Here is a 14,297-nt window from a genome sequence, read left to right as displayed (position 1 = left end):
CTTGGCACAGTAAGAATAGAAAGGAATTGCCTCAACTGTTAATATGAGAATCCCACAGCTATTGTCATATAAAAAGGATGAATTCTTTCTTGTTCAGATCAGGAATAAGGCATCAATGTCTGTTTTTACCATTACTGTTATAATAGAGATTCTATTCAGCCTATCAGGCAAGAAAAAGATGTAAAAGAAATGATTACATGTTTGAACGGAATAAGTAACACTTATTTGTTATGGCATGACCATCAATGTAGAAATTGTATTGGAATCTACAACTTTATGCCAGTAAACTGGAGATGATTGATGAAAATTAGAGCTGATAGTTTCAAAGATATGGAAACTGGGAGATTTAAAAGAGAGCTCTAGACATAAATTTGGAGTGTTGTCCTTAATAATAGAAGATTGGGTGAAGTTCACAACTGTTAAGCAAATATTGAATTCATTTAGATATTCATTTAGAACAAATTTTTCATAAATTAGAAGTTGAAAATGTGGACATCCATATATAAGCAGAAGTCAGACTTTAGGTGGGAAGGTATTACGCAGTGGCTATGGTGAAGTGATCTAAAAGTATTAGAAGGAGGCAAAGGTTGTGCCGGGATGCACTAAGAGAAGAAAAGTTTCTGGTTGCTCTTATAAGGAAAAAGAAAAAGTATAGAAGAGCATGTTGAAACGGAGAAGATCCTTTAACAATGGTGAGGTTCTTTATGATTCAATGGAAGGGCTCTGTTTTAGTCAACATTTTATCTGCTGTGGCCAAAATACCTGATACACTTAGAGGGAGAAGGATTTAGAAGATTTATTTGGGACTCATATTCAGAAGGTCATGCCTTGATTGCTGGCTTCCAAGCAGAAACCTAGATGGCAGGTTCCCATTTGACCATGGGAAGCTGAGCGAGAAGGGAGAGTTACAGACCCCAAGGCCCTGGAAACCCACTTCCAGCAATGCCCCACTGTGAACTTTGCTGCTGGGGACAGACTTTCAACACATGAGCCTTTGGGGGACATTCCAAACCCAAACCTTAACAGGCTTTGTAATGGTAAAGGTTGGGCTGAGTGGGGCATGAAGTAAAGATATAGGCAAGAAAGGATTGATGCTTGTTGGCTGGGTCTCTGTACTCACTGTAGTAAAAGAAGGAGGAAATGGTGTTGGAGAAGCAAATGGATGATGGCAGAGGTGGGGTGAAGGAAAGGCAGCAGAGGAGAGCCAAGAAGGCTGACTTTGTGTGTATAATTTAAGAACAGCAAAGTAGGTAAAAGGAAGGTATTAAACTAATAGAGCCCAAGAACAGAAAAGGTAACTAGAAGAAGTTAAGAGAGCCTCACGTGTTTGTGGACATTCACCGTGAGAAACAGGAGAAGAGCTGGAGGAACCCTGTGGGCAATGATTCACGAAGGAAAGGATCTGGGACTTGAACGTACAAAATTAAAGTCATTGGAAAGCTAAAATTAACAGGATGAATATGAAAGATAATACCATTAAGAGATATTTGCATCAAATATTAAAGATAAGAACTTAAGGCTGGGTGTGGTGCTGCAAGCCTGTAATCTCAGTACTTGGGAGGCTGAAGACAGGGGGATCACAGGTTCCAGGTCAGCCTCAGCAACATAGACCCTCAGCCACGTAAAGAGATCCTGTCTCAAAAAAATAAAGGTCGGGGGAACAGCTGGGGTATAGCTCAGAGGTAGTAACACACACACACACACACACACACACACACACAGAGAAAATGTAGTTTTATGTTTGTTCCCTTTCTGACCCCCGGGTTAAGAGCCAGCACTGGCAAGAGAGTACTTGTGTTGATATGCTTCTGTGTTATTTGGTTGTGATTATTACTGTCTCTTTTCTTGGAAAGCAATTATTCATATAAATCCAAAGTTGCCAAAATGCTCACAGACTTAGTGATGGTACCAGTGGCAATTTATGGTAAAGAAGTAACTTAAAAGAAACTATACGCAGGAGGGAGTTCCTTGCAACAGTTTGTATAATAACTAAAACTTTAAAGCAGTATAAATGTCCTACAGCAAGAGAGTTTATTAAACAAATTATGGTACCTCAATTAAATGATTATAGATTGAAAAATGTATATACTCTTCTACTGAAGAAGATGAAAAATTAAATTTACATTTATTTTTTAAATTAAACCATGGAAAACTATACATTTGTCTATAAGCTGGGAATTAACATGTAAAAATTACAATATGTTTTGTTAGTGTAGCTGAGTTACTGTGGAATTTTATTATTTTAAATTATTTCTCTATATTGTTTTGACAGTATAAAACCAATTAGAAATGAAATATCATTGGAGGAGCTTTGGGCAATTAAAAAGAGAATCTACCTTAATAGTTGGTTTCTTATGAAATAAAAGCATATTATAAGAAGGGTATGTCCTTCCAATTTCAGCAAGGCAAGAAAGCCTGCCTTTTTTCCTAAGGAAAGGAAATCCAAACTTTATTGGATCGTTAACTTCAACATTCTTTCAGCTTTGACATAATTTAAAAAAGATACTTAAATTGTCAAAGCTCAAAGGGCCAAGAAATCCTCCAGGGAGCTGGACTTGGTTGGTGGAGAGAGAGAAACCGGGCAGCTTGCTCCTTGGTCAAAGAAGACAAGTGAAATCTGTAGGAATGAATTCCTTGACTGTATATACATGAGGAATTTGTTGATAAGAGGGGTTGTTAAACTGTCATTTACACAAATAGTCACTTTTTTCTTCTTCTTTTGAACCAGAGGAATGGAATCTAAAGACTTAGGATAATACACTGATAGAGCACGAAGCACAGCCTAGAGAACACAGAACACTCTGAATTGAAAAAGGGTGAAAATATCTTTGGGGATATATTTCTGCATTTGAAAAATTGTCAAGTAGTACGTCAGTCAATTAAAATAGAAAAAGATCGTGACAGTTTGAAAGAAAGAAAAAGTTTGTGAAAATTTGAATGAAACATTTAAATAACTTTAGTATGAGCTGCATATGTGTTAATCAGAGCAACGAGTTAGAAGGTCAGATTTTAGTATCTGCTAAAGGACTGTGTTTTATAAATACCAGTGGATTAAGTTTCCTTTTATGATGTTGAAATCATATTTAGAAGAATTTCACTAGATTTTTGTCCAAACGTCCCCAAAGTACCATAGCATCAATAATGTTCTTGGTCCAGGTCAGTCTTTCCCTTCAGCTTTCTGAGAGTGGCCCAGGAAATTCAGAAGCACACATCAAGTATCTGTGTGCAAATTTGGGGGAGGGGGAGAGAAGGATTGAGTATGTAGGCCCAAGTTAAACAGAACTCATGTGTTCTGCATGATGAATAAAAATAGACTAACCTTCCTCCCAAAACTCATTTTGTTACAATTCCAGGAATGCTTTCCCTGCATGAGAAATTTCAAATCCATCTCCCCTGTATCACAGGTTTTGTTGGATTTAAGTATTGCAAAACAAAAACCGAAAGGCTATTCAAACAATCATTTCCCCAAAGAGTTACTAAGTCATATATTTATTAAAATTTGTGGGGTTAAATCTTAGGGGAGGTTTCAGTCTTACTAATGTAGCTTAGATAGGCCAGGAAAAAATGAGTGTAGCTTAGGCCTCAGGCTGAGTCCTTTGAATAGAGCCTGGAGAGACCTACCCTGGAGGCCTTGGGCCAAATACTGGAGACTGTTGAGGATCCGCTCAGTGGTAACTGTTATTTCCTCCTCCTGGCTTAATATAAATAATGGAATCTTAATTTTAAAGGAAATCTTGAAGAGCTAATCTAGCCCACTCATTTTTCAGCAAGAACAAAAAAATGGGGCTAGGAAGTCTGAGCATCGTGGCTAGTCCTCCTAGTGTGCACTGAGTCTCAGTAGAGTGCATCAGACAACATACACAGTTTCAAGAAGCAAGAGATGATGATACAGTCAAGGCTCAGTCAATTGAGCATATTAAATATATCTATAAAAAAGGTCTTTGTAAAACTCATGTTATTATTTTTATCCCATTAATAAGAAAGCAGTATTGAATGGACCTGAGAACATTAATTGGGTTCCTCCTGGTGAATTGTTTATAAATAGAAAGGAAAGAAAGTTAGTGGGCTTAGCAGTAATATGTGTATTTCCAGGACAGCGCCACCATTAGTTAGGTTCAGAATTATACAAAGTAGTATGAATCAGTTGTTTAGTTGGGATATGGAGGAAGTTCAGTGGTGTAGGGTTCTGGTGATAGGAAATGAGTTGACATTTTAAATATAGCACTTAGTACTTTTGGCAAGATACTTGCCAAAACTCTCTCCACTTCTTGAGTTGGTAGTATTGACATTAACACTGGGATTGTTAGACCACATACATTAAACAATATTGAGATTCTGTTAGGGGCAAAGCACTGGCATAAGGGATATACAGCACATGGCTTCTCCATTACTGATCCTTGCAGTCCAGTGGGGTACTGATAAAATGAATAAATAAACTGATGCACCGTGACAACTGTAAAAGTCATTGAGAGAAATACTGTGTGCTAGAGGAACACGGATTCAGAAAAAAACAATTTAATTCAAGGAAACTGGGGGCTTCCCTGACAACTTGCCCAGCTAATAAATGGAAGAACCAGGATTTGAATCCAGACATTTTTGCTTTTGAGCTCATTGCTTATTCTTCAAAGTAACACTTTGAGAAGGTGTTCTGATGATTTGAACTTTGTATCTCTACACATAATCCCTCCTACCTTAACATCATGTAAATCAATATAAGAGAATAAAATACAGCATGATAGTTGCCCTTCTGGCAAATTAAAAGCATTACTTTAAGTTTTTAGTTCTATTTCATCTTTGCAAAAGCTGAGAATGACTAAAATATTAGAATATTTTCTTCCATGGACAGTGTGTTGTCTTATTTTTTGGATTGACTACTGAGACTTTGTCCTCTGAAGATTAATTACCATAGCTATCTATAAAAAATAATATGGAGACAGTAGTATGGAAGACTTATGTATCCCTAGGCGCAGTATAAACCTAGCCATGCATGTTCTATCTGGGGAGAAAACATTTGTGAGCATTCTGTAGAAATGTTTATATGCCTATAAATAAAATTTCTAGGTTGCTTTGCTTAGTGTGAACATTTGAGGACATTTTTGTAGTCAGTTTATTATGAAGACTGCAAGGATTTGAAGATGTAACAGTAGTATAATCTGCCAGTTGGATTAATAAATTTCCAAAATTGTGTCTTGCATGAGGGTGTGGCCATTTCTGGAAGAATAATTTCCCTTTGAGTGCCTGCATGTTGTCAGCTTTTCAGAATCAAAGCTGGTTACACGTTGCTGGTCTGCTCCATAATTTCTTCTTTTCAAAGTTGGGACCTGTCCTGTTTCTCTGGAGAATCCATACCCGAGCTGTCCTGAACATAACCACTAATAGACTGTTTAGTGTTTGCAGAGGGCTTTTTGTTTCCAGCATTTTGCAATCATTGCCTTCTAATCCACATAACATCCGTGTGAGGTAGGTACATCCAAGCATCCAGGTCTCCTGCAGGGGAGTTTTGGTGCCAGCAGGAGTATTGTGATATTGTGATTGGCACCGACTTTCCTTAATTTCCCAGAGGCCAGACACCTGGAGAGGCTTTCCTGCAGGCCCAGGTACATGCCAGGGTTTCAGCCACATGGGGACTGCCTCCTCGTTCCTCCTCCTGTTTTACTAAGATTCAGTGACTTCATGTGCCGTTAGCTGTAATGCTGCACTGACGGTGTTAATCTGCATTAAACCCACAAAGGGAGAGTGTGCTACAGAAGATTCTTAGAGGGCCCAGCGAACATGTACTTTCCTAGCAGAAAATTTCAACGGTTGATACCTCCATCACACCAACAGATATACTTTTCATTCAGTGGTCACTTATACCACTCCAACTAAGTACTTGATTAATAAATGAGTGCCCAAATTTTCTGTCTTATGAATTTGTAATATATTTAGACAGGCGGAAATGATATATACATACTGATTAAATTATCAACAAATGAGCACCAGCGAAAACAATGCCAGTATGTTATATTGTGTGTTAATTGAGTACCAGGCACTGTGGTATATACAGGACACGGTGTCTCATCTTTATAACGATGCTGTTAAGTAGCTACTATCATCCCTATTTCACGGAAGGGAAAGCCAAGACAAGTAGGTTGCCCACAATCATGGAGTAACTGGGTCAGAATTGAAACCTTAATTCTGTCTGATTCTGAAGTCATTCTTCAAGCACTATATAATGCTGCCTCATACAGATGGTAATGGATAGTTAGACACACAGCCAAGGAGTGCAAAAGAGGCTGGATTAAAAAGCACAAGTGAAAAAAATAAAAAGCACAAGTTGATAAAAAGCACATATTCATTTCCTTTTGTGTAAAGAAAGCAAAACCATGCAAAATAATTGTTCTTATCCAGATCATATTTTATTTTTTAATATATCTTTTTTAGAGGGTGCTGGGAATTGAACCAAGGGCCATTCTACCCCTGAGCTACACCCACAGCCCAGCCCTTTCTTTACTTTTTATCTTGATATAGAATTTTGCTAAGTTGTTGAGAATCTCACTAAGTTGTTGACACTGGCCTCAAATCTGCCATCCTCCTGTCTCAGCCTTCTAGGTATTGGAATTACAGGTGTGTGTTACTACGTCTGGCTCATACTTTATTTATCGTTTCAGGTGCCTATCTACAAAACTTACCTGAAATGAAAAGTGTTTGTGTATTACCTTCATTTTATATTCATCTTGGAAAAGGAACTGTGTTTTATTCATCTTGTAATTGTACATTTTCATTAATGCTTAAAGCCTTAAATGTCCCTGAGTTCAATCCTCAGTACATACCCTCCCCCACCACACACACTCTTAATGGAGCTTTTAATTTTGAAGGAAATATAAGTACATGGCAAAACATTCAAATGTAAGAAAAGAATCTCTCTTCTACTGAAGGCTTCCAGATCCTCATTCTCCTGAGAGTCATTACTAGTTCCAGTGTCTTGTGGCTCCTTTCAGAAATACTCAATGTACATATTTACACACGTGTATGTATATGTATGTATGCACATTCTAAAATGTTTCAGGTGAACTGATTGACTTCAGTGGTAATAGCTAAGCCCTAAATTTATTGTTAATCATGGAACTATATACTCTGAACACATTTTATGATATAAATATTAAATATATTATGAAATTATTGCCTTGCTCAAATAGATAAGTATGACTACTTTTAAGAAAAATATATGTATGTATTATTAACCATGTGCTTATACACTGACATGAGTACAATGTAAATCTAATGTAAAATGATTACAACTTAAGTTTCTTAATCTCTGGGGTTGATGAATTATATGTGAGTTAAAATGATAAGACATTAACTTTAGGATAGTAGCAAAATCCCCTATAGATTTAAAATTTTCTTTGAAGCATCACTATACTTCCAAATGTCCTTCTTGCAATTGATAAAAGTTGCACACTGACATTAGATATTAAATAAGATAATATTTTGAAGTAAAAGGGACAGTGCTATATTTTGCTATAATATACAATAATATTTCCAGAATTGTAAAATATAGTATAAAATTATTAGCTTATCTTGGAAGTTATGTGTTTTTTTGTATAAATATGAGCTATGAAAAGCAAATCTTAATCTGTCCCAAACAGAGTACTTGAGCAGTTTAAGTATTTTAATTTAAAGGTTGCTAATTCTTATGTTTGTTTTTTTTTCTAATTTTAGGTTTTAGTATAAAGGCAGTACCATTCCAGAATGCCATCTTGAATGTAAAAGAACTTGGAGGTATAACATTTAAAATCCTTTCTATGTCTCAACTTTATTTTCTTGGTATTCATATAATGTATATCATTAAAACATGATAATTCTAAGTGATTCATTTTTACCTTTTTTCTTGATAATTTTTTTTCTAGAAATATTTCCTTCTCTCTACAAATGTTTTAAATTTTGTTGAAGAGTTCTAAATAATATAAACTTTGTTTTCATCTGTATGAATCAAAGAACTATGCTACTAATGGCAGTTGGTAGGTTATCCTCATTGGTTTTACTAATTCAAAAGATTTATTCTTGAATGAATCTTTTGAACAAGAATCTTAAGAGAATCTCAAGATAATCATTAAACTACACAGGGCAAAAAACATTGTATTTTAGTTTGTATTTATGCTGCGGGTTTTATTGTATTCAGTCTTTTTAGACTGTATTTGTTCCGATAATAAATCTTTGCCAGTGGGGTCTTTGCTGGCCAAGCACATTTATTGGATAGGCTGTACCCCAAGGCATACATCACTCAGTCTTTCAGGACACCCTGTGTCTGGCACATTTTGGTTGTGTTTTATGTCAGGCAGGGTCTTAACCCATGTAAATAGATTAACAAAGAAATCAGTCAACTCAGTGAACCTACTAGATTCGCTAATGGCACCGGGAAATGGTAAGCGCTCCGTAGTTCAGTATAATATTGGTGAGTTTAATGACTTAGAAGAAAGTTCTCTTCTATCTCTTCAGTCACATTGTGATATTGACCTTACCCTATTTTGTTTCTTCTTCTTTAAGGCCGTTCTGCGGGCTGCTTTTAGCTTGATGGAATTGAAATGCCAGCTTTATGCTGTTTTAATAGTGTTTGATGTCTTCTTATTTCTAACTAATAAACTATTGACTGATCTTTTCAGTTGTCTGTTTTCAGAGCACTCATTCTAGGATAGTTTTGCTTGTCTATCAGTTTTATAACCACTTTTGACTTTTAAAGCATTTGTATTTAAAAGCAATTATGACTCATAATTTCCGGTTTTCCCTAATATTTGGTTTTATCATTTTTGACACCCCAAATCACATTGCATGTGTTCTTGCAACATTTTTCTGTAAGTAATTTTTTAAAGACTATGTTTTATTAGGTTGAATATTTTAACACTAGTTTGGTTTCTGGTAGCCGTTTTCTCATAAGTAACGATAATATTGTGATTATTATTATTATTGTTATTTTATTATTATCATTACTAATTATTAGTGGTACTGGGGTTCCTGGAAACCCTTCTACCTATGGGCTATACTCCCAGACCTATTTTTTATATATATTTTTATTTGGAAACAGGGTCTCTTAAGCCAGCGTGGCTGGCTTTGAACCTGTGTGATCCTCCTGTCTCCGCCTCCCAAGCGCAGGGATTACAAGCATGTGTCACTTCGCCCAGCTATTGTGAATGTTTTAAAGTTAGAGAACTGATTGTGAAAACCCAGAGAAACAAAGTGTTTATGTTTTGAGAATTCTATTGGCTTTAAATATGGCTGGTAATTAGTAAATATTTTATTGTTAGGCTGGACATGAAACTTTTATTGAACACCCATAAGATCTAAGAAACTTAATTGGCAAGGTATTTATTATGGGATATTTATTTGGTTGGAATAAGTAGTGAATGTGTCTCAATAGTTAAAAACAAAAAAAGAACACTTAAAGGAATGTATTTTAACTTTGGCTGTATGACTCTAAGATTCAGTATAGTAGAAGATCAAGATCAAGGTGAAGGACTAGGGGCATATAAGGTGGGGATAGGTCTGTTCCTAAGCAAGTTTTTTTTTTTTTATCACATAAGTTGTTTTATTCATTGCACTCGGCACCAACCACAAAGAAAAGTTAAGCACTTAAACTTGTTAACACAGTTTATACCAGAATTTGCTGAAATTATACTAGAGCGGATATTGTAGGGGTTGACAGTAGTGCTTTAGTTTGTACCTATTCTCTAATGAAGCTGAGAGATGCTGGTAAAAGATAGAACCTTGGGTACTGGCACAAATACATTAGTTCCACTTAATGATGTGTGGGTTTTGTGCACATATTAGTACTAAAGAGCAAATGTTTAGCTCAAGCCTAGAGTCTTTTATCCACTTTAACTTTAATAACTCTGTTCTTAGTTAAGAGATAATCTCATGGAAAAGGTGACTTTCAAAGTAGAATCTAATTCTACTAATTTCCTTAGAATAGAATCTAATTTCCTTAGAGGAAAGCCATAGAGAAAATTAATTCTTCAATGATCCATTCACTAGATTATGTCTCACCCAAGATTTCATGAAAAGCTGTTAACCTATATAAAGAAATGTAGCTTTCCTAGGATTTAAAGTATATAATTGATAGCAAGTGTTTACCCCAATGTAATATGTTAGGCATTTGGTGAGAATTATGACCTATTGAAATCAAGTAATCCAGGAGCTGCTTACCTGAGAATTTCTAAGTACAGGAGGAAAGAATTGAATGTTTTCAGATTACTATATGAAGATATATTAGTGAGATGTATTCCCCAGTGCAGGGTTGCTTAGAAGATAGGCTCATTGGAGTTCAGTTGATTGTCAATCTACATTCTGAATTCAAGGGAGAAACTCAAGTAGGTAGACAAGAGGTGATGGTAGCAGAGAGCCAGGGTGGTGATGAAGTCTTTCTCAGAAGATGGTTGTCTTCATCCTGCAGTTAACTCAGGGGAACGTCCTCTCCCTGCTCCTTCCTGAAATGTCCTTCCTCCACCCTTACTGGTCCTTCCACGGCTTTTTGTAACTCCCTTTCCTAACCTTAAGTCAAATTTCTTCTTCAAAATAGAAAACGACATGGACTTCGTGTGCTTCTTAGCCAATAAGAAGAAATAGTAAGGGATGGAATAACAATGAGTAATGAAGTTAAATTTAGTGACATTCTCCTTTGGGGAACTTAAACTCGGTGTGTGTGCACACACTTGATGTATGTTCGAATATATGTGTATATGTTATATATGTGTTAATACATATAATACATATGTAGATAGATACTATTGTACTCTTATAAGTTTTATGTCTATGTTGCCATGCCTTTTTTTGTGTGTATGTGAGATGCTAGGGATTTAACCCAGAGGCATTCTACCTTCTAGCTTCACCCCCAGCTTGATTTTTTATTCTTTATTTTGAACCAAGGTCTCCCTAAGTTGGGGAGGGCCTCACTAAGTAGCTTAGCCTGGCTGCAAACCAAGTCCCCCTGTCTCACCCTTCCAAGTACTAGGATTACAAGCATGTGCCACACCATGCCTAGCTCGTTGTATATGTTTTACCTAAAATTTCTTATAATTCTTATTCATGACAGTTTCCTCTACTGTGGTATTTTTTTTTTCTGTTTTCTCAATCATTCTACCACAGTTAATTGTGTGTCTAGCACCATCTTTGGAGCTGGGAATTAAAGATCTAAGACACAACCCCTATCTGCAAGAAACTCATAGCTTAGTGATGAAGATGTTCATAAAAACCAACATAGAAAATAAGTGAACTTTTTTTGAAAATAATAAAATTAAAGGGGGCGGGGGGAATGTAAGTACCAAAATAGAAGGCAAATGATTACACAGAGCTAGTCTGGCCCAGTGATGTGATGGCCAGTTCAGTTTTCACTATTTTAAGAATGGCTTGTTCTCCTCGACTGACCTCTCACACCCTCCCAGTGTACTCGTTATGCCTATCATCACACAGGAGTGGATCTCTACATTTTCTTCTATTTTTTAATTTTCTTTTGTCCCTTATTTTTTCTCACTTTACCATTGCAACTTCATGTTTAAGGAGCACATGCTGTTATTATTTCACAGGTAATAAGACAGTAAATCACTGGTCACCATGACATTGACAGCTTGAAGGACTTAACCACAGTTGCTTGGAGAGGAGGTGGGACTCCACCTGCATAGGGGCACTTAATCAGTGTGTTGTGTTTGTAAAGCGTGTTGCCACTGGGCACAGGAAATGTGCTCCTGCTTTTATCACTGTTATCTGCACCACGTAAAGTTGAATTTTTTTCCATTAACACAGTATTGTTAAAACACCATCTCAGCCAAACGGGAGCACCTTGTCCTCTGCCCAAAAGGTTTTATGGGACTCGATCTCTAATTATTGCAGCTGCTTTTGCTGTTCATTTTTCCCCCTGTCACTCTCTTGTAGGGAGGTCTGTGCGGTCAAACTCCTGTTCAGTGTTGTTTCTGCCTCCTCGTAATAGAGTCTTGCTTCCAGCCATTGTTCCTTCAAGATAGCCTCCTAAGTCGGAGCCTTACCCATCCTTTCCAAAATCTTTAGAACCTCCCACAGGATTTCATTTTCATATTTTTTAAGTTCATGTATTAAATATTTAGTGAATATTTATTATATGTCAGGCTCAGTTCTATGGAGTTGTGATGGTTATAATGTGAGGATAACCATACCGTTCCTGCATAAACTTGGGGGAAGGCGGGAGTCTTGTGTACTTTTCTTTCTCTTTCTCCTTGATTAAAGCAAATATTAATTCTTACAGGCCTGTAAGAAATTCCTGAGTGAATCCTATCATCCTTGAAGGATTTCCTCATGCTCTTCAGCAAAACTGATGCCCACAAAGTACATTCCAAGCATGCTCAATAACCTACTTTTTCCTACCTGTTCTTTTATTCACAACGTTTTCCTACAAATTCTAAATCCCTTTTCTAGTTTTAATGAATAGCTCTGCTTGCTTTGCTCTGCATTATTTTTTATTTTTCTGGATGCTGTACAAACCCCACCTAGCAGGGATCCTGGATAGACACATGGATTAATTTTCCTTCTTCCTAGTGACTTGTTTCCAAGCCCAGTCATTCTATATGATTCTGGCCAATTCTACTTTCCTGTATCTCTGTTTCCTTTTCTGTAAACTGTAATAATAACAGTTCCTATGTCATATCATCCTTATGAGGACAAAATTAGCTATAAGGGTCAAGTACTTAGAGTTTGCCTGGCCGATAGCTAATGCTATGCCAGATGTGCTTTCATTAAAATTATATTCTTGCTACTCCCCCAATCTCTCTCAACCCTACCCCACCTCCCAAAAAAGATAGGTTTCAATGCAACCTTTCTCCAAGATTCATAATAAAAACATAAATCACATACTGATAATTTTTTTCTGTGTGGTCATGCTTTTCTGTTTGTCTGTCTCCCCACGCCCCTTTTTCCTCCTTGTGATCTACTTGTTTGAACTGAAAAGCCACCAGGAAGGGGCCACATTGGATTCTTTTGTTTACCTACCTAGGATGATTTCAGTGATCCATATAAGTTAATATTAAATGTTTTCACCTCTTTCCACCTTTTCTCTTTTACCTCTCCTCTCGTTGCCCCTAATGGTTTCCATCCTCTGTCTGGCTTATGTAATTTAAGCACATTACTAGGGTAAGCGAAGCATCTGGCGTTCGGCTGAGCTGGGAGCAGTCATCCACACCGCCGTGACATCGCGGCTCTGATAATCTTTCATTTTAGAAATTAGCAGTTCCAGAATCTACAAACAAGTTTTTACACACTCATGAATATTTTCTTCTGGATTTTGAAATTTTCTCTATGAGTTGATAGAACCCAGAGATGAAAATTTCATTTCCTAACATGTTTGGTTTGCTGTTTATTGATAAGGATCCAGACATTATTATTTCCCTAACAAGATTCTGGAAGCATGATTGGTTTGCCATGTGACTTGTTTTCTTCCCGTAACATTTTAGCAAGTTATGTCTGAGTTGTCTCTCCATCCCCTACCACTTAGTATACTCATTTGCAGTCTGGTCTTCTCAGTTGACATCAGGAAAGACATAGGGAAGTTGTCTTTTATACTTCAGTATTCATTGTTGCTAGTTGTCAATCAAGTGGAAAAATAACGTTTACAAGGATTCTTTATTTTTTTTGCATTTAATTTTATTTTTTCTCTAAAAAAAGATGTTTTTTTTGTTTGTTTGTTTGTTTTGGTGGTACTGGGGATGGAACTCTTCTACCTCCAGGCTACACTCCCAGACCTACTTTTGTACTTTTTTATTTGGAAAAAGGGTCTCTTAAGCCAGCGCGGCTGGCTTCGAACCTGCACTATCCTCCTGTCTCCACCTCCCAAGCGCGGGGATTACAAGTGTGCGCCACCACGCCCAGCGATGCCCTGTTTTTTTATATAAGGCAGCAGGGTAATGCAGATAGTTCCATTTGTGTTCCTTTTTCCACTTACTTTAACCCATGCAATAGTGAGTGAATGATTTGAGGGGATTGTCAGCTCAGCCATGTTTTAAAGGTTGCTTCTTTCAGCAGCCAAGATGTTATAGGAAACAGATGTTGACTCTGTCCTGCTTCTTTGTTTTCCTGGAGGAACATGCCTCCTCACAGTGAACGGTGCTGTTTGTTTGTTTGTGTCCTGCTAGTTGTCTTCAGGTGCTGTGAAGCTGTCCAGGTTATTTGCATTTCCTAATTTCTCCAGAAACTGTCCAGGGCAAACTTCTTGACGGGCAACCCAGGGGGCACTGCTGCTTGATTCTTTTAATTTCTGCCTTTGTGCACAGGCTATATGTGCACAGGTCTTTTACTAAAACAAA

General features: G+C 37.0%; 1 protein-coding gene across 1 annotated transcript in view; it reads left to right on the top strand.

Annotated features, from left to right (window-relative positions):
- Positions 1-14,297, top strand: part of ARL15 (ARF like GTPase 15) — a gene marked incomplete at both ends in the record, with an annotated part of 411,109 nt that overhangs the window by 151,619 nt on the left and 245,193 nt on the right. The window contains one exon of the mRNA XM_080716907.1: positions 7,702-7,761. Within this exon, the coding sequence (XP_080573033.1) occupies positions 7,702-7,761 (60 nt within the window). The remainder of the gene's footprint in view (positions 1-7,701; positions 7,762-14,297) is intronic.

The sequence above is a fragment of the Muscardinus avellanarius genome (assembly GCF_963383645.1).
Source record: "Muscardinus avellanarius genome assembly, chromosome: 1".
Lineage (NCBI taxonomy): Eukaryota > Metazoa > Chordata > Mammalia > Rodentia > Gliridae > Muscardinus > Muscardinus avellanarius.
Note: the sequence above shows the minus strand (reverse complement) of the source record. Positions and strands in the feature narration are given on the sequence as shown.